This window comes from Chelonus insularis, unplaced genomic scaffold (genome assembly GCF_013357705.1).
Source record: "Chelonus insularis isolate UGA/USDA-ARS -01 unplaced genomic scaffold, ASM1335770v1 contig_131_pilon, whole genome shotgun sequence".
Classification (NCBI taxonomy): domain Eukaryota; kingdom Metazoa; phylum Arthropoda; class Insecta; order Hymenoptera; family Braconidae; genus Chelonus; species Chelonus insularis.
In genome coordinates this window covers 1,400,589-1,421,317 of record NW_023276372.1, presented here as the reverse complement: position 1 = coordinate 1,421,317, position 20,729 = coordinate 1,400,589, and the positions used below count along the sequence as shown (strand labels likewise).

The 20,729-nt window shown below is 34.4% G+C and overlaps 1 protein-coding gene across 8 annotated transcripts in view; it reads right to left on the bottom strand.

Annotated features, from left to right (window-relative positions):
• The window catches only part of pan (pangolin), a 107,317-nt gene that overhangs the window by 18,444 nt on the left and 68,144 nt on the right, over positions 1 to 20,729 (bottom strand). For 2 of the 8 annotated variants that reach the window (XM_035095242.1, XM_035095243.1), the window contains exon 1: positions 170 to 1,946. The exons of 3 other annotated variants lie outside the window; for them this stretch is intronic. In XM_035095242.1, coding sequence (XP_034951133.1) covers positions 170 to 1,813 — 1,644 coding nt within the window. In that variant the 5' untranslated portion in view covers positions 1,814 to 1,946. Of the gene's footprint in view, positions 1 to 169; positions 1,947 to 20,729 lie in introns of those variants that run through there. 3 more of the 8 variants (XM_035095239.1, XM_035095241.1, XM_035095240.1) reach the window with 2 other exon arrangements.

The window sequence follows — 20,729 nt, the reverse complement described above, 5'->3', positions numbered from 1 at the left end:
GCTGGTAGAGTATCTCCTCTTATTCGAGACGTTGGCACCCTTTAGACTGAGTGCCAAATTAGCTCAATTTAAACTGAAAGCGAGAAGCTAGAGAATCACAAGTCTGAGTAAATCGATGACAAGAGGCAAGATATAACAAACTCCCTTTGCCTCTTCACATCTTGCTTACCATAACGGCAGCAGTGTCTCGCATTGATCTGACCGCGAGTAAAAGACCTGGGTCGAGTGGTTCTCTTTCCATCCAAAGAAGAACACGAGACAGCAACTGGACAGTTTCTTCAGCATTAGGAGTTACATCTTCTTCCTTATTTTTATCATCCTCTTCTTCTTCTCCTTCTCCTTCATCTTCTTTTTCATCTTTATACTCTTCATTCTCTCTGACACTTGATTCTTCTTCCAGTTCACTTTTTTTAACTTGTTTAGCAAGCTCACTCTCTTCATCAAGAATCCACTTTTCTAGATCAGAGTCACCAACCTCAAGACCAGCTTCACGAGCCAAGCCACGTAGTTCTGCAATCATCAATCTATCTTCTGTATGATCTGAATCTCGGTGAGGTCTTGATGAGAGTCTTGGACCAGGTGGTGGTGATTGTGCATCTGTTCGTTCATTTAATAATATCCAACTTCTAGCAAATGTCTCTGAACGTATACCTAACCAAGCTCTATGAAGCTCCGCAAAAGCTTCTTTCAATGTAAATCTTTTAATTCCTTCAGCTAAATTATTTTTAGATTTATCATAAAAATTTAAACGTATACTCGTGAGTAATCCTGCTGCTAAACGTATTCTTAATTCATTGGCCACAATTTTTGGTTCAAGACAGTCTTTAGGAACAACAAAGAGACGAACTAAACCGTCGGCAGTGACGCATTCAATTTCTGGTGGAAGATAATCCGCTGATTCAGCTACTAAAATAGCACCATCTGGATGCATGGCAATAGCTGTGGTTGCAAATTCTCGATGAAACCACCAGAGAAAAAGATCAGATGTTAAAGAACCACTACCACCACCAGCATAAACAACCGGTTGAGTTACCATATTTACTTTAGCCAAACATCTTGGTCTCCAATGACGACCAGCAACTAAAAGTCTTGTTCTATGTCTGCCACCATGATCAGCTGCTCCTACAACCCACACTCTTTCACCAGAGATAACTCGTCTTCCTGGTAAATCTCGCCAATTTAAAAAAGAAACATGTGCTAAATAAATGCGACTGTGATCATAGCCTTCTAGGGCATTCTTTAGAGTCTCAAGAGGTGCATGCATATTTGTCGGATGACAATTTGGTGAGCAAGTGTCAAAAGTATTAATATTGGACCCAATTGATGAATCTAATGATTCAGAAGCTGTTGGAGATTTAGATGAAGGATTATCTGAAGGAGAAGTTGAATTATGATCAGACATGGATTTTCTGAGTGACTTTTTTCGTGATCTTACAATACATCTAGCCACTTTTTTTTTCTTATCATGAATATTATCGCGACTATCATCAGCAAGACTAGAAGAAGTATCTTTATCGTCAACATCATTAGCTTCAGTGGTACGAGGAGCTTTTCGTCGTTTCTCCATGCAACGTAGCAGCAGGGCGCTGTTGAGTGCCTTGGGATCCAGGGATTGACGCATGCGCGGTACAGAACATCGACCTGTCTCGGGAAGTACGGCGACGGCCTTTTTGCCTGTTATCATCGTCTCCCCGTTTCTTCGTCCCCGCTCTTGCTTCGGCGTCCGTTCACCTAGTCGCGGCACCACCGTACGCACTTTCCGCCCTTTTCTAACCACTTTACCACGCGAACTCTTGCTACTTCGAGGTGACATAATAGCAGAATGTGTGGAGTCCAATTCAAAGGAATTGGCTTGGTTGAAATCAAAGTCAAGCTTGAAGATCGCCGTGGCGATTGATAACTGGCCTCGTTACGCATCCGGAAAATGGATTGGTGAATTATTTTGGACACTGGACAAACTAACAGACGACGATGAGACGTGGTACAGAGCTGGGCTCTCGCGCTACCGAACGACGACTGAGCGAGCGGCCGCGACGCAACCGTCAAAGGCCGGAGCGGGAACTAGGAGGCTTTGATGTACCACCGCCCGACGCGCACAAAGCAAAAGCGGCTCCCAGCCTCAGTTGGCATGGGCTGCTAGCGGGTCCCGGGGAATAGCGGTGGGTAGTATAAGGCAACGAAGCATCCTGGAGAGGGAAAGAGATAGTCTGATATGATGATACACATTGACGACATGAAATAGAAGACTAGAAGGAGACAGACCATCATCATATAGGATACTGCTGCTGCTGCTGAGAGGAAACCATTTCCACCAGATCTCTTGTCATTTGTCTCTTTAATTTCCACCACCTACACACCAGATACCACTTCCGTTTCACTTTTTAGAACCTTCCGGAAGTATCGATTACTCTTTGACTCTTTAAATATTCACGTGTCACCAGTGAGAATAGATATCGATTAGTATATTATGATTATTTCGTTGAGAAAGTAGCCTCTTGTCATAATATATTTTTTATTAATTTATTATCCTCTCTCTCTCTCTCACTCTCTTTAATTATTCCCTATTGTGTATTTTGATGTCTACTTTTATGTTCCATTTCAAGTTTAATCACATGAATTATAATCTCCAAGCATGTTTGCGGTAATATCTACGGAAAATTTATTTGCAACACATGGATGAAAGTGATACTCAACGACCTGATCTCCAAGCTAGCATGAATGTATTTAGCACGCTGTGAGAATTTGTTGTCTGACAAGCTAACCTTTCTCTAGATACACACATATCGTCATATACATTACTACCTAATATGGAAACTCGTTTTCACATAATATATTAGATATTTTATCCTCACTATCCGCATTATTCTATATACTTTTTATTTTAAATAAAATATAAAATTGTCATTAGTCAGCTTCAATGGCCTATTTAATTAATTCTTAATTCCACATTAAATTATCATTCATACTAATTAGTGTGTTAAATATCTTTTTTAATAATTAAAACATCTTTTAATAATCATTTTCATTTGGAATAAAATATTTATTCCTTTTTGTAAGTAATTTTAAGTAATTACCTATTCAATTTTTTCTTAAACATTCAAAGACCTTCAATTGTAAAATCAAAAAAAAAAAAAAAATATTGAAGTAAAATTAAAAATTTGCTTAAATAGAAAAAAAGCTTGTTATTTTTATCTTGAAGTGTTTTATATTTCATCGTCATAAAAAAAAAAAAAAACCTTTATGAAGACTGAGAGCGAAATAAGCTGCGTTGAATGAAGGTGAAAGCATAGAGGGAGTGAGGATAGATGCAGTTGAAGTGAAGCTGCATAATGACCTCTTTACCGGACAGATTTTCTGTAATACGTGATAGTTAGAGAAGGTTAAACATAAATTGGCTGGTGCAAGTAGCACGATACACAGAGAGAAGGACGCATGAATTATTCGAAATACATTAATCCGCATGGCTTAAACTGGAATATCGTAGGGAGTATTCTCGTCTTACTGCTTTTGTATCATCTGTTTCAGTCATTTAAGCCTCTCACTTGCACTCACATCTTTCCTCTTGAGGTAACAACAGCAAACGCGAGGGCGGCGAATAGCTCGACGATAGCCAACCCCAAGCTCAGTTGCCGAGGCAACGTGAGAGGCGTAGGCACATGAGGGGTAAAATTGTAAGAGTGGGAGCGTTGAAGGGATAACTTTAAACTACTAGTGATGCTGGAGAGAAATAGTTGCAGACGATAGGAAGCAAGATTTGTTAAGAAAAGAAATATTTTAACATTTTATTTTTTTCTAGATATTAAATGAATATAATAAGAATTCTCTCAACTGAAAGAAATAATGCTACCTAATCTTCAAAATATTGGAGGAATTTTTTAATAAAGATTTTCGTGAAATAAAGTTATTTTTCTTGGTCTAAAATAGATGGGTGAAGAAGACATAGGTTGGTGGAGGGTTTGGTCATAGTACGTGAGAGAGTATGATGAAAATGTGTGGGGGGATGAGATTGGAGGAAAGATGAGGGAAGTGAGAGTGAGGGGTGGAGAAGGGATGAAGAGATAAGGGTAGATGGCCGGTAGTGACGCTGCGCGAGGGATTTATCGATGGTGGATTACGACGTTGAAGAGAAGAGCGGGGATATTAAAGTGGAAGCTGTGGCCAATCCGAAGGAATCGTCGCCATAGCTACTGGCGCCTGCGTTCACTAGATGTAGCCATCACTCCCACTCTCTATTATTTTCATTCTCTCCACTACTGCTGTTCACTTCCTCTTCCGTCTTTTTACCTGTTATCGTTGTCCAAGAAGCGATGGGTCATGGAAGAAACTTCGTTTAACCCACTTTCTAGGTTAGAAGTGTGGCAAACTTCACCAAGTACCAAACCGACGATACTTGAGTCTGTGCATCACTGAATTTACTACTAGCTAACATTCTGACTACTATCGAACTGACTACTTCCTATCGTTGTGTCTGACTACATGCGGCCCACTTTCCCTCTCGTCAACGAAATTCAAATTCTCCAAGCTTCCAAAACAACTTTTCCAACAACACACAAGTTCTAACCTCAATCGATAGTTGACCGTCACCTGGATAATATCAAGACTAATTTTTATTATTAAATATAATTACAATCTGTTATATAAACATTAAGTTATCCTGCTGTATTTATTTTTGTCTTGAATATTTTTTGGTAGAGGATAGCCTAGTGGTGATCACCCTATAAATCTCGTCGATAAGTCAAGTGTTTTATATTTTTTTTTTTATTATCTAAACAATAAACTTTATTATCTTTAAATCTATTCTGAGTAAAACTCAATAAATTCTACTTCTTAAAAATGAGGGGCCAATACTTTTCACACCGTTAATAGATACTTATGGATTGTGTCGTTTGATACAAACCAAGATGCATTAAGACTAATTTGAAAGTATAAATGAGCTTACTTATTTCATGTACTTCATTCAATTTATTACACGATCATGGTGGTTAAGTATCCTCAGTACTCAGTAAAATATGGCAAGTCTTTATGCACTGATGATTGTACACTACAAGACGTCCAAGCCATGAACCTGACGTGAGTTTAATGATGAAATTGCTGGTCTCCACGATATGGTAGTCTTTCAAATGCATCATTTATTCTTTTACAAATCTTTTAAATCATTGTTATTATTTATGTAAACATTCCTAGAATTTTTATTCCAACAATGATCAATATTTGATTGATTAAAATTGATGTTAAATAATTTTGAAGACAGTTTGCATTTTACAATAAATTCCAACGTTTTTTTTTATCGCATTATCCTTGAACTATTAGCATAATTTATAGAAATGAGTATAGTTTCAATAGTTAATTAGCATTCTTGGTTTTTTATTTTATATATCAAACATGACAACAAATTTTATCTTGACTACTTACAAGTAATACTTTTCTCTATAAAATGCAAAACCGTGTGACTAAGAGTCAGGTTTCGCGCGATTTACGCGCCGATCTTGACTGAAATATCGCACAGTTGGTATATTCAAACGTGCCGCTTTTGCGCGCCTTTGAGCTCCCGACGATCCGATAAGAATGAAAGGAAACTGCTGCTACTGATGCTTGTGAGTGTTATGCTTGAGCTTCTATTAACGTGCAGCAGTATAATCAAATAAAAACATTTGACCGATTAAGTGCGACTTAATTACTTAGTAAGAAAGCCACTATATAATCATTGATAAATAAATAGATGAATGTAATTTTTTTTTTCCTTTTTTGTCTAGAACGTTACTGACAATGATGATATGAATGAAGTAGTTCTTCAAAGAAAATTGCAACAAGAGCATTGAAGCGTCTTGTTGAGTTTGTTGAAGAATAGAAACTATAGTCAAGACAAGACGTTCTTTTGTTCTATAAACATCATGTCTAAAAGATGTTCATGAAAGAGAAGTAGACCAACAAAGTTGGCAGCATCGAAAAGCCAGCGTCAACACCTTGCTCGCTTGTTTCCTTTTCTGATGTGTGTCGGCACGCGCAATCAACTTGGCGTTTGATCTGAGAAATCGCGTAGCAACGTCGTGTAAACATCAAGGTTTCACTTGCACCCGTTCGTCTTCAGTTGCGCAAATTCCTTAAAATCCAATGACATCACGTTTGTTCATGTAATTTGCGACAAGAAAAATAAGTCGGGGAAAAATTGAACACAATTTAGAAATACATGCTTTGAATCCTTCTCTAAGAACATCAAGAGACAAATAAGAAAATTCTTTTCTCCTAACCTTTCCTGAACAACAAAAATATATCATCATTGAAAAATAAATACAGTCCCTTCTAAAAGTTAGTTAACATATCCAGTCATTTAATTAACACTTTAGTTACTTTTTAAGCTGTGATGTAAATTTATTGATTAAATATTTTGCTGCATACTTTGAACTGAGTTGAAATAAAATCTGTGTTGTTTATGTTGAGAGAACAGATATTATTGACGACAGTCTTTTTTAAAATGAATCATAGTTTATTTTAACTAACCACTGAGACGAGTCTAGACCAGACATCTTTCTGAATTTGTTATAATTTATTAATCTTTAATAAACATTTTAATTGGTTCAATTAAACATTTAGTTTTCATGTTTTATAGTATGTAATTTGTAGAATAAAAGAATAAATAATAATTTGTATAGAGTATATATATAAATAATTCAAAAGCAATAATAATATAATTTAAATAAAGAGAAATTTAAAAAGACAAAAAGCTTGAAAAGATGATTTGTAAAGTTGCACGCACGTGTAAACGCAGATAAGTCGCGTGTCGTTGTATTTATCGAGGGGTTTGTCGTTAGTGACATGCAATGACAGTAAAAAGAGAGCGAAAAATTTGGAATGAAACACAAGGGAATGGAGAGAAGGAGGGGGTTAAGTTAGGTCGGTAGGTTTCGAAGGGGTGGTAGAGGACCGGAGGGTGACTGTCGGCACGATCAAAGGACTATGTTCTCGTTCTAGCTTCGACGACAGGGAACAGAATATGAGGGGTAGACTCCTATAGCGAACTAGTGGAACTGGCAGGTTACAAAATGTAGATACAACGATATATAAGAGAAACATAAAAAATACCAGAGAAAGAAACATTTGAGTGAGGGCAGAGGCGACAACGACTAAATCTCATTTTCGCTTCACTACTTTTTATTTTCGCTCAAAATTGCCTTCCTTTCTTATATTTATCCACTCTTCAAAAATCCATTTATACACGGGGTAAATTTTCAAGTATAATTATTCTAAAATATAGCATAAAATTTACCCTGCAGTAGAATAGCCGTAGGACATAGATTTTTAAGTAGAATAACTTTTACCCTATTAGAGGATAAAAATTACACCCCTTTGGTATTAAAATAACCATTCCAGTGTAAATTTTGATTTAGTTTGTAGTAATATTTATTATCGATAGATAATACTTTTATATTAATTTAGGATAATATTACTATATTAAAGGGTAAATATTATTAAACATCAAGAGTAAAATTTACACTGGGATAGGAGTAAAAATGACCTTATTTTAATGTAAATTATATTTCTCTGCATGCAATAATATTTACCTTTTTTATATAATAATTTTACTCCTATATTTTGGGGTAATTTTTATGTAAAAATTTTCTTAGTGTAAATTTTTTTAAGTGTAAAAATTTTTTCATTTTTTGTTGAGAATAACAAAGTTCGTGAGCACAACAAACAAGTACTTTGCATGTATGCATGTGGTTGACGACGCGTAAACTATTTCATATTTAGAGGAAATTATTAGTTATAATTTAGCCACTGAATTAATCAAATATATTCTCAATAAATTGTGTCTTTAAAATATCGATCCAAGTTTTATTATTTGACTGTTGTGAAACCTCGTACTTAAAAATTTTTAATAGTCAATATAAATAAATAAAAATAAAATAATTATGTTTTGAGTAATACAGTCTTGAAGAGATGGCACCTCTTTTTTAATATATGCAAGAGAAATGTTAGAAAAGAGGACAGAAGGGTTTGAGAGAGAAATTAAAGGCGTCGTGATGAAGATTGTTGACGGAGAGAGGTAGTAGATTTCTTCGAAATACATCATCCGGTAAATTAAACGGCGGTGGCGTTTTCTCAGCTCGACATCAAAGTAAATGTAAGATATATAGGCTAAGAAGAAAGATATAGCAAGGTACCTATGAATACGAGGGTGATAAAAAGTGATAGAAAGAGTACATGAACTTAACTTGCAAGCTAAAAAGATAGAGGGTAAGCGAAATTTACAAATTTTCCTTGCATCAAGGAAAAACTTGATTACTAAAATTTAGGATGGAGTTAAAAGAGGTGTGAGCAACGCAGAATCAAGGCAAAAGAGAGGGACAAGTTTGTTATGTTGGAAATAAGGCCAACGTTGACTACGTTATATCACTAAAAAAACCTTAATTACTAAAAAGAAGATAATCAATTTTAAATATACCTACTCTTCACTATTATCATCATTTTCCTATCAAAATTACAATTAATCTAGAAATGTTATATCTAAAATGAACTTCTAGAAAAGAATTCATGTCCTTTTATAATATTAAATTGTAAAGAGTGTTTGATTTTTTTTTTCATGTTGAAGCAAACTATTAAAGTGCAGTAAAATGACTGATATAGAATTTCACAGTCTAACAATAGAAGAGTCATGTAGAAGCACCTGTAAAGGACTGAGCTTTTTGTGAGCGTAAAGGAAGAGAAGAATGGCAATAGCAGCAGTATGAGATTCATATTTGGAACGTGAACATTCATAAGAATCATAAGCAAGGGGACATATTTCATATCAACGGATATTCGATGACGATTCACTTGTTGATCCGAGGGCTTTTGTCCTCAAAGGACAAAAAAAAAGGACACAGCTTGGACAAAACGGAATTGAGATAAAAAATGTTATACACGATCAGTTCATAGCATTTGCGAATATAAAGCATATAGGGATCTCTCTCACCCTACATTGACAAAAAAGGTAGATTGTTGTCCGGCAAAAGTGGGCTTATTGTCCTACAGATTTTCCCTCTTGACCCGGTACAATTCACCAACAGGGGGAACGATACATTGAAAACGCCTTATTAGCAAATGGATCCCTTCTCCACTCTCTCTAGCTTTTTATTCCTTACATCAACTAAATGTGTATATATCAGTTGATTCTAATCATAAAACGACATTCGATAACATCTTGATAGTCTTTCTTCACTCACACCCTTCCTCTTTCTTCTTGTTCAATTCATTTTGATACTCCAACCCTCCAGTTATTGAACAGCCTGATGTTGAAGTTATCAATAGTCGTTTTTTATATGTATTCATATGTTGCCTTTTCTATGATGTAATCGAGAAAAGAGAGACTAATCTTGGTGAAATTACATGGTACAGGATGTTATTAAATACATAACATACCTAGCAATCACCTAGTTGACTGTATAAAACGATTAAGACATCAAATGTTATCAACAAGTTTTTATAAATATAGTGCATTAGCAATAATTGTCATACATTTTCAAATAATTGATGTCGTTTGGAAGCTATAAGATGATAGAAGTGAATGATTGATTGGTTTTTAATGTCGACTAAATGATACATGTTTGGACAATTAATCAATAGAAGCAAGAAGAGAGAGACTTGGATTGATTGATTGGGAATGGTGTTGACAAAATAGCAGGAAAAGTGGTAGAAGAGAAAGAGTGATTTTTCAGTGGAGTTTCATTGGAATATTTGAGACATGGTGTCTGGTCAAATTTCGAGAGAGAGAGAGAGAGAGATGGGGAACATCTCAGTATAACATTACGTGAAGCATTCGGCCCCTAGGGGTAGTGTTTGTACTAGGATATCACCCAGTCGGTCCATTCTCTCGCTTAAAGCCACCCCCACAAACAAACCCCTTGGTGCTGAATATATATGCACGCAGTTAGGTCACATGCACATGGTAAAGAGGAAGAGAGAACGCGAATCGCTCTGGGATAGTCGATATAACCAGGCCTCGTTCTTTAGTCAAACCTCCGCCCCTTTTCAATCGAGACTTCAAACGATGCAGCGTGGAATCATGATTGGAACGGCCGCTGCTAAGTAAGGGGCTCTGGCCCCGATCGCTTCTCTCTCTCACTCTCTCCCCAACTCTCGGAGCTGCCCAGAGGGTGGCCGAGGGCGGTACTGAATCTCCCTGTTCTCTCAGTCCACACTTCCTACCCCTCGTATCTCTCTCGTCGACCCAACTCATGATGAAATTCCTAGCATTCAATCGCAATGCCGGTCGCAACTACGCGCAGGATTCCCTGCATGGAGAGAGAGCAAATGCGTTGGTGTTCATCCTCTCTGTGTGCAGAGATACATAGCACGAGGGTGGCGCTGCAAGAGAAGCAGTGGGTGGATGCTATCTACTGACGTTCCACCGTCAGAACGGCGGACATAGCTGACTGTTACGACCACCAGGGTGTTGGAATTACGTTGCTACGAGAGCAACAGAGAACAGGAGAGAGAGAGAGTACACACAACCAACTATTCGCTTGGTTCAAGATCTCCTAGCGTTGGAATTCAAATACAACCCAGATGAGATTGGAAAATCCTATCGATTGTTCTGCTCTTTCTTCACCAACTATTTCGTCTTTCCTTCATAAAATGACTTACTTTGATGCACTAGTATTTCCTTACAACCATCCAAATGCCATCTTAATCATCGACCAACACATTTCAAGTAATTGTTCGAACACGAATCAACTTGGCTATTATTATTTTTTTCCTCTTGAATAATTTTTTAGAGTAGACATGTAGATGAAAATAGCTTGAAGCGTTGTCATGGTATACAACAATCTGACATTACATAATACTTTTTCATTTTTCTTGGATTTGAAATAACTAGAATGTAGTGAAAAGCTTTTGCAAACGAAGCAGACCTACGTCCAAATGTGCTGGAAGCAGTAAAGTTGTATTTCGCTGGCACCCAACGTTGGCACGAGTTGAGGAGGCTTTGGTGTCAGCAACAGAACGCAGCAGAAACTGAGGGTTACCACCCTCATACTATAACACATTATTTCTTCTCACTCTTGTTGCTATACCAAACCTAACATTACGTCTCTCTCACTGTTGCTCTGCCAGCCTCACCAATGAACTTAGTTGCTAGCGGGTGAGATCAGGTAATTAGTTACGTTGCCGTAAGCCGTTGGTGTGAGGTAAACCTGCATTTTCCACCAACGTGAACATATTCAGTATTGTCTATGTCGTCATGAATTCTCTACTGGTTTGGACTGGTAGCCAAATCCGCTCGCGGTAGCTGGACCTAGAGGCTATTCGGGCATTTCCATTTATCAAGCTGATGAGGACCAACAAGCGTAAAGTGAATAGAGCAACTGTTTAACTGTTACCACAATTACCTTTCCTTTGAACTCACTGTAAACTTGGCCAACTTTTTCTCTTCAATAAAATATATATCTAACCATGAGGTTTGTTTTATTGACTATCAGATCATCTTAGATTTTCATCTTTAATCCAAGATTCAGCAAAAGATTTATATATTTTATTTATTTATTTTTTTATTCTCACAAGTCAGAGATTTTTCTCGATTTTATGTCTTCACTTTCTTATTCGTTCCATCTCCCTAAGGCTTTACACAGTCGTCAAGATGAAAACCTTACAAATATTAAGAATAACCCCTCGCGGCAGTGCGACCTATCTCTCCATCTTTCTCTCCTTTTCCGGACTCCTCTCGTACCTTGGAAACCCTGCCAAAGCCGATTTATTTTTATCTTTACGTCCTCGGGATTTGAAATGTCTCGCTGCCTTGCTTGCACGGTTTCTCTCCTTTCCGACAGTTTTCCGTAGCATCATTGAATCGGTATTGAGTGTGTACGAGAGAACTACCGGTGACCCAGGATTGCAGACAGACGGGGGTTGGAGAAACTTCAAACGCGCAATCGTCGAGCGAGTGAAATTCAATTAAACGTTCCGACGACTTCGTGGAACGACATTATTCCATGGTGCGAGGATCCAGTCTCTCTTCTTCCGTTCTCATCTTTCTCACTATTTCCCTTTCTTTCTCATTTATTTATTGCTTTTATCACTTTCTCATCCATCTCCAAATATATCCCATCAAAAATTCCCCATTTTTTTTCCTTCATCTCCACTGCGAATCTAAACGTGTTAAAATAACACACATAACGTATTTTACATGAGAAATGTTTATAAACAAACTGTAGATATCACTACACATTGAAATGTGTTTAAAATAGCTACAATGCTCTATAGTTTGTGTATAGAAATTTAACATTGAACATATTCGAGGTGAGTTATTTTAACACACATCAGATATACAGTGTAGTTTTTAAAGTTTGCAACTACTTGAAAATTAATTATTTTAAAGTAGGTATGAATCATTTATTAAATTACCTGTAATCGGCTTGAGAGTAAATATACATTCATGGCTGTAAGATTTTATTTGACTACCATGAAATATCAACATATATTTTGAGATGAAAGAACAGACAGTTATTGGTACTTATGGTTTTAGAAACTGCAATAAAACAACCGCAGAATATTGTTAGTAATGAAAGAAAGAATTTTAAAAGACCTTTTCATTTTAATACTACTTTCTCGTAGTAATGATAGTAATAATAATTATAAAATTAGCTCGAAAAGGAAACCATCACACTAATGAATACTGTCTAAAAAAACTCTTAATCTATAGGTGATAAAAGCAAAAAGAAAGAATATATATGAAAGAATCAGTGAGTTTGCCTACATTTTCTATTTTCATAATATGTTGTGCCTGGAGGTTTTGTGAGTATATCAAGCCTTTTCGTCAAAATTTGACGTCCGATTATGTTCGTTTAAATGCACCAGAAACTACTTGAATAGCTCCGGCTTGATAGAGATATATCACTAGGTTAGAGAAAAGAAGCAAAAAAAAAGCTCACGTTATACACATTGAGATTGCTTTCGTGTATATTGAAGAAAAAACCAGCTGAAAAATCTATTCATCATCCTAACGCGATCGTATCGACTCTCTAGTTGAGAGTATATTACTGTTAGAAAACGATGAAAAAAAGTAATTAACATTGGGTATATCCTAGAGCGATGAGAATTCAAACGAAGCAACATTGAAACTAATATTCCTGATCGTTATTTTTGCTACCCCCCTCCCTCCCTCCATACTTTCCCCTTTTTCTGACTACCGATCGCAAGTATTTCTCTTATTTTTTTTTACTGTCATGTTGCTCTGCAGAGCCGAATAAAAGAGAAAATAATCGCACATATCATGTAGAACATGATGCTACTGATGGATGGAGGAGTTGGGAAATAAAATAGTAAGGACGATTGAAGTATTAGGCTATTTTTTAAAGCTTTTATTTGTTCATATGAATATTTTAGATCTTTCATTTTTGATTATCTGTCTATCTATATATGTAAATGCAACAACTGGGAAACGATTTTTTTCCTAATCGCAATGAATCCCAAGTATGAGTGTACATTAGAAAAAAAGGGTCTTAATATCACTCACTTGAATGAAGCTTCAGTGAAATGTGAGGGATAAAAGCAACGCCATGCGCTAAATCCACGTGATATCGCTCTAAATCGCTCTACCGTTGTGTCATGATGGGAAACAAGAGGATGAGAAAGCTTTCTATAGCTTAACATTTTTGCTAACGTCAGCTTAAAAATGCCTACTCGGACTAAAAGAGCTGTCTCTCGTCTCGCAAGTTTTTAATCTCACAATTTTATAAAAATCATTAAAAGTTGGATTATTTTTACTATTTTACTCCCCCTAGTTTCTTTTTGTATTTTTCTGTTTACATGCACTGATAGAAGAGATTTGTAATATTGAAGGAGGCTTCTTAGTTGTTAAAAAATATTTTATTACATTTAATAAATCTTTTTATTTCGGTGGCGCTGCGATTACCAGTTTATTAATAGTTAAAAAAAACAAAAATTGATTTTATTAATTAAAAAAATTGTTTTTTTGACATTTATAAATCTCTTCGATCAGTGTATAAATATTAGTTGAAATGGAAACTTTTTGATGGAGAATATATCTCTGATAGAATTCTTTCCACTAAATATTTTTTCTCCATCAAAAGAGATATTGATTAAGTATTTTAAATGGCTAAATATAAAGAAAAATTCATTTTTTTAAATGGAAAAATTAAAAAAAAAAAAAAAAATTACTAGTCTTTTGGATAAATATTTTTTTTTTTTATACAGAAATACCCTCAAGCGAGAAAATGTATAGATGAATATTTAATTTAATTTTGCTTTCAATTATAAATAAATTTTCGTAGAAACAATTGTTTTTATTTAATCGATTATTTTGAATATAAATAACGTTTTTATTTAATATCAAATAATTATCAGTAGTTTATTTATGATATTCAATTTATTTATTAAATTATAAACACTGATGACAGAATGGTTAGTTAAAGAAAAAAAGCAAAAAATTGATATCAAATTTATTGGAAACAAGAAAGTAAAATAAATGGAAAATATATATTTCTCGAATGATTAAACTAAAATAACTTTAGTTCAATCCCTTAAAAATATAGTGAAACATTCGTAATATTCTTTTATCTTTTCTAGCTCTTTTGTTATACTTCATTTCTAGCCTATTTTAACTATTGGTTAGAAACAATTTCATATAGTAGTATTTTTTTTATTCCAGTTTTTATCCTTGTGTGCTTTGTGAAATGGCATTTTTGTTCTTTTATTATTTTGTAATATATTGAATGTCAAAGCCAACAGTCTCTGATAAAAGTATTTGAAACTCGTGGTTACAAAATTCTAGAAATTAAATTGAAATATCGAGATATTTTATAAAATGAAAACGAAAGGTGATGGAAATTGCTGTGGTTGATAGAATGATTTTACGTTGATTTGTTTATTCAAAGAGAAACTCAATTATTTGTTATCAACAGTGCAATTTTTACTGTGGTCTGACCTTCACGCTTGAAATTATCTAGTGGAAAATACTTTGAAAGACCGCAGAATCATTGAATTTTATGTCGAAAGCTTTCAAAATAAGTTAATTATAAAAATCTGATTTACAAAAGTTTAAAAATATTCAAAATAACCAACAACCCTATCATCATGAACATCTATACAAAATTTTGTCATTTCATGTATAAATAAATTCCCCAAATACAGGAAACCGTAAATTAACTATCTTCAATGATTTTAATGCAACAACAAGTCAAAAAAAAAAAAAAAGAAAATCAAATCAACAATGTCTCTATGTCATAGCAATAATAAAGAAAAGAAATTTAATATTAGATGCTACCTAACTTCAACTTTTTGTGGTTTAATTTAAAACTAATCAATTTTTTGTACTGTTATAAATAATAAACACTTAGCAAGTTCATTAAGAGCATTTTACATAACTGCAATAAATAGAATGTTACAAGACCATATATACCAAAGGAAGGTAAAATATTGGATTAAAACACCTGGTATGATTCTCAGCAATCTGTAAAGGATCTTATAAGTCCGTGAAAAGTGTAATTTACTTGGTAAGACTCACATACATCATACGAGGCGAGGCCAAACCTCGTAGAACCCGTTTTGTAGTGGTTCTATGCTCTTTCGCGTATACACTTTGCCCATCCACTTTGAGGGTTTCCTATTCTATCCAATCTCAGTGGTCTATCAGTTTCCCATACTCAATTCCATTTCTCGTGTATGTTCCTCATCCTTTAATCAATTCGCTTGCGCTTTTACCACTGCTTGCTGGTATTATTTTTCATTGTCATTATACCGAACATTCTGATTTTCATCATCAACATAAGTAGATTGGAATATATCACTGATTCAATGAAATCAATGATGGTAACAATGTCTGTAGACTTAATATTGAGTTTAAAAATGATGAAGAGCATTATTTGAGCTTCTGTCGAGCAAAAAAAGTACCATGGAATGTTGAATAAGACCCTTAAGGTGGATATTTAGATAGTGAAAGCCCATAAGAATAAAGTATATTGCTCGAGATGGCTAATCCGACGGTGATCCGGGTGTTGGCAAAGTTTGCCAATAGACATTTGCTATCGCAATGGTGGATGGTTTTGGTTGGGTGGACGATGGACTATCTCATATCAGAGCATAATAGGAAGAGCTTGGAGGAAAGATGAAGTGAAAAAGTGAGAGAAAGAAAATCAAGTGATGAGTTTGAAAAAGAGAGAAGGAGAATGAAGAGGGGTAAAGTCGTCTTTGTGTAGATTGGTGAGGGTATGAGGAATCGAGAGACCAGTCGAGAGGATTGGGTCGAAGGAATAGAAGGGATCGGTAGATGGTGAAGTAAAGAGAAGAAGGGATTGCTTCACTTCCAATATACTAAGAGCGGATACGCAAACCCGGAGCCAGCGGCTAGTCCCTCGTTGTTCTCTTTGCTTCTGCCATACACCGTTCACCTTCTTCTCTCCCTTTAGCCATTGTACCCAGCAGCTCATTTATTTATGTCTCCGAAACTTTTAATCCGATGAGATCTGTACCACACTATATACCTTGTCGTTTTCTCTAACGACACTATGAATGTTATTTGATATACTTTTTGCCCCTTTTCTTTTTGTCACAAAAACTGTTTCAAGTATTTTCTAACAATATCCATTTGTTTTTAATTATTCCAAGTCATGTACTGAGAAAAAAAGATCCTTTAATTGATAGAAAGAATTTGGAATATTCGCAATAAAATATTTTTAATATCTTTTAATAATGTATTTTGATATTTGATTTAAGACTCTGATAAGTTTGAATACGAGAGACATTAGATTCATTCCTTACTTCCTGAGACAATATGAATCTTAAAAAAAAACAATTCTATGAAACTTTAGAATCTAACCAAAAACAACTTTATAATAAAGATAATTTTAGATAAAAAAAGGTTTAAATTGCGACTATTCAAAATTTTAATTTTATTAGTTAAAAAAAATACTACCTGTTCACAATAAATTTTTTTTTCTCCCCCAAACTAAAAATTTATCCTTCCTTCTCAGCAGAATCACATCTAGCTGATTCCAATAGCAGAGCTTGCAAACATTTATTTATCTTTCTACTAAAAATTTATCGATTGAGTTTAACTAATTCTGAGTAAATAATAATATTGTAAGATAAATATATGTCACCATCGATATATTAATTAACAATCAACTGAATTTGTTATTAGCATCGCTTCACCGATTTATTTACATTTAGATTCTGACTGAGACTTAATCTAGATGGACATTTTCCTTGTCATTAAGAATTTCCAAATTGATTAAATTAACATTTTAATTACTTTCTTATTCTTTTCGGAGTCATTATTACCATTTATTCTGCACAATATTGTATTATTTCTTTTGCATTATTTCTATTATGTCACGTTATTTAATTAATTTTGTAATTGCGATTTACGATTATTGTACGCTCTCTGTATAGCTCTTTTGATGTTAATAAATTTAATAATAATTATCATAATAATAATAATAAGGCTTCCCCTTAAAGCTTCAGTTGCTTGAATAAAGAAAAAAATTTTTTCTCAATGTGCGATGATCAAAATAGTTGAAAACAATTATAAAGTTTGTTTTTTTTTTTTTTTGGCTGACAATAATGAAAATGATATTAAAGGTAGATTAAAATGTTGAAAAAGTCATAACAATTCTCATGTAAACTGCAAGTCAGAGACGGTTAAATTCCTGTAGCAAACTAGGCATGCAAACTTTGATGCTGGCCCACTCGACGAAGTTGGCAACTATTTCAATGAGTTTAGTGGCGAGTTACTCGGCAGTAGTTACTTGATTACCCCTAGTATCCCCTCACCAATTTGCCAATTTACACCGCGAAAACATGAAACCCATCTAATAGAGAAAGCAGTTGTTATTTTATACAACTTTCTCAGCATCTGTAGGAGTTTGGCCCAAGGGAATGTAGAGACATTATAATAGACTGTTGAATAATGTCCACTGCTGTATATTTCTACCATGTATAAAAGAGATGGGAGCTTTTAACTGACTCTTCTCATTTTCACTGAGCTCTCGAAAATATTCACAGAACATTTTCCACCAGACAATTGGCTTTCTGCGGACGAGCAACCGAAGAGAACACGCCTTGGGCGAGCTTTAATTCTCTGATTAGACGCCAGAGAAAACCAGTATGACAAGGAGGAAATAATTGTCCTTTCAAAATGTTACCACGAAGAATTTTCAATCCTCTTCCGGGTGTTCTTTAGCTGCTGATGCTTCATACTTTTTCGTCTTCTTTCGTAGCATCCTCTCTCCAAAGAAACTAAGAAAAATATAGAGAGACGTCCTCAATTCAACCCTCATTTTATTTTCCCTCTCTTTCATACTTTCGTGTCATTTTCGTTCTCTTATAGAAAAGAGACTACGAGCAACCTCGTTATCTTACTCAAGGCGACAAGAGAATATGTTCGTATTAACTGGCAAGTAAATTTGTGTATCCAAGATTCTCTAATATAATGATGTTCTTTTTTTCACAACAAAAACAAAAATTATTCAGGACTTGTAGAAAAATATTCTTTGTTTTTGTCAATGCTACCTTAAATTTAACATTTCTTGCAAAAAAAAAAAAACTACGAGAGTTCAAGTGGAAATATAAAATTTTAAATGATATTCTGAATATGTATATGTGCATCCAATATGAAAAAAAGGTACGTAGATGGGAAATAAAATGAAAAAAATGAGTGCTAGATCGTCTGTGGATGTAATAACGGTGAAAGGTTAATTTAATTACTGAATAAACGTATGTTTAATAGTGAAAAATAAAACAGAATGAATAAAAATATAAGTACGATAATTCGTTGAGGTATATAAACAACTTAAACATACAGCAGTGAGCATACATAATACCTATGAAAGTTCATTATATTTTTTTTTATTCTCTCAATATGAGAAAAAAAAAAAAATTCCCTTCCATAATTTCATATACCATAATAATGTCATGAAATAGTCTGAAAACAGTCTTTAGAAAAGTTGCAATTAGCATTTAAAAAAAAATTTTAAATCTGCAGGTAAAGATGCTGAAGAAAAAAAAATGGAAACAGGTGGAGAAAGAAAAGATGTAGCGTGAAAGAAGGAGACAAAGTGAAATGTTTAATGAAAGGACCTTTTAGCCAATCTGACTAAATGCCTTTCGAGTAAAAGAGTGTATAAGATTCTCGAAAGGAAGCAAGAGAGCAACGAAGCCGCGGTTTAAATAGGACTCACCCCTGATTGGCCACCAGAGTTGCTCTCATCTGTATTCCACCAAGATTTTCCTAGAGTATTCAAGGTAGATAGAGTGTGCGGGGGTCGATCGGGGGTAAGTCAGAAGAATTTTAAGCTCAGATTTATCTGCGTCAATGTGAAACTCTTTTCTTTATATTTTCCAACTTTTCTTTTCTCTCTTTTATAGCTATTTGAAACAAGTTGAATCAAGAGCAAAGGATTTGGACGAAAAAAAAAAAGCTCGGTACCTTCGTGGCCTGCTTTAGACCTCCTTTTGCTTTTCTATTAAATCTGGTAGAGGATTGGAAAATGCGCTTGACCATGTAGATGTGTTTTCATCTTTTTGCAAAAAAAAAAAATATCTTTACATAAGAAATTCAACCGTACAGTGGCCTATTGATTTCACCGAAATTCAGTGGTCACGAATGGAGGAGAAATGTTTTTCTCTCGTATTTTCTCATCTTGGAATACATTTGGAGAAAGAAAGAAGAATGGCTTTGCTTGAATCCAGATGTTACGCGTTCGCTTTTGCTACTGCAGAAAACATTCATTTTTTGTTATTTTTTTTTTTTTCAACGCTACTCTTATTTCTCTTTTATTTGTGCTTGTTATGTATCTAAGCTTACTTTTTTTCTCACTGGTGAAAAAGAAATGGAAGCCGTCCTAGATGGTTGCAGAGTATAGTCATGAAGAAGAGATCGTTGCGAAACACACTTTAATAATTTGCACTACGACGAGTCTATTGTCCGAAGAAAGGAGCACGCGACCTTTCCAATTATCAAGGTACTCTCTGACAAGAGATGTACTCTTTTCTCTTACTCTTGTTCCTTCCTCTGCGCTTTCTCTCCTCTCATGACATTTCTCAAGACCTACAGTTCCTACTATTACTCTTGATGCTCTTTTACATGCGGCTAACCATCAACTTGCAACTCTTTTTTTTTCAGTTATCAACTATTGTAATTAAAAATTTTATTTTTATTACAACTTTAGAATTTTATATCAAATGTTTTTTAAACTTAAAGCTTCAACATTACTCTAAATGCAATATTCATCATTTTTTTGGCTGTTTTATCATTAAATAAAAAACTTAGTAATATTTTTTTAAAAAATAAATAAAAGAATAAATATTATTCATCTGAATTGATTTTTCTATTTAAACTTACTATGATTTTGAACAAAAAATTCAAAAATGTTGTTAAAAAATAATTAAAATGTATTATTGTGAATGTTTGAAATTTTTTTTATAAATTAAATGAACATTTATTCTTTCAGTGAAAATTTTTCTTCAGTCTACAAATAGTTAAAATAAATTTCATCATCAAATCAATTATAAGAAAGTAAATAAATATTTTTCGGAGTAGGTCTTTGATAACGATTTGTTTTAAAACCAGAATAAATGTAGTAGATGGCAAAGTGAGGAAACAAGAGTTAAATAGAGTCAACACTAATCATGTAGACACGCGATTCATTCATAAATACCATGATCAGAAGCAGCCATCAAGCTGAAACTGGTCGAGAGAAAAGAGGGTATGAGAGAGAGAGACAGAGAATAAATGA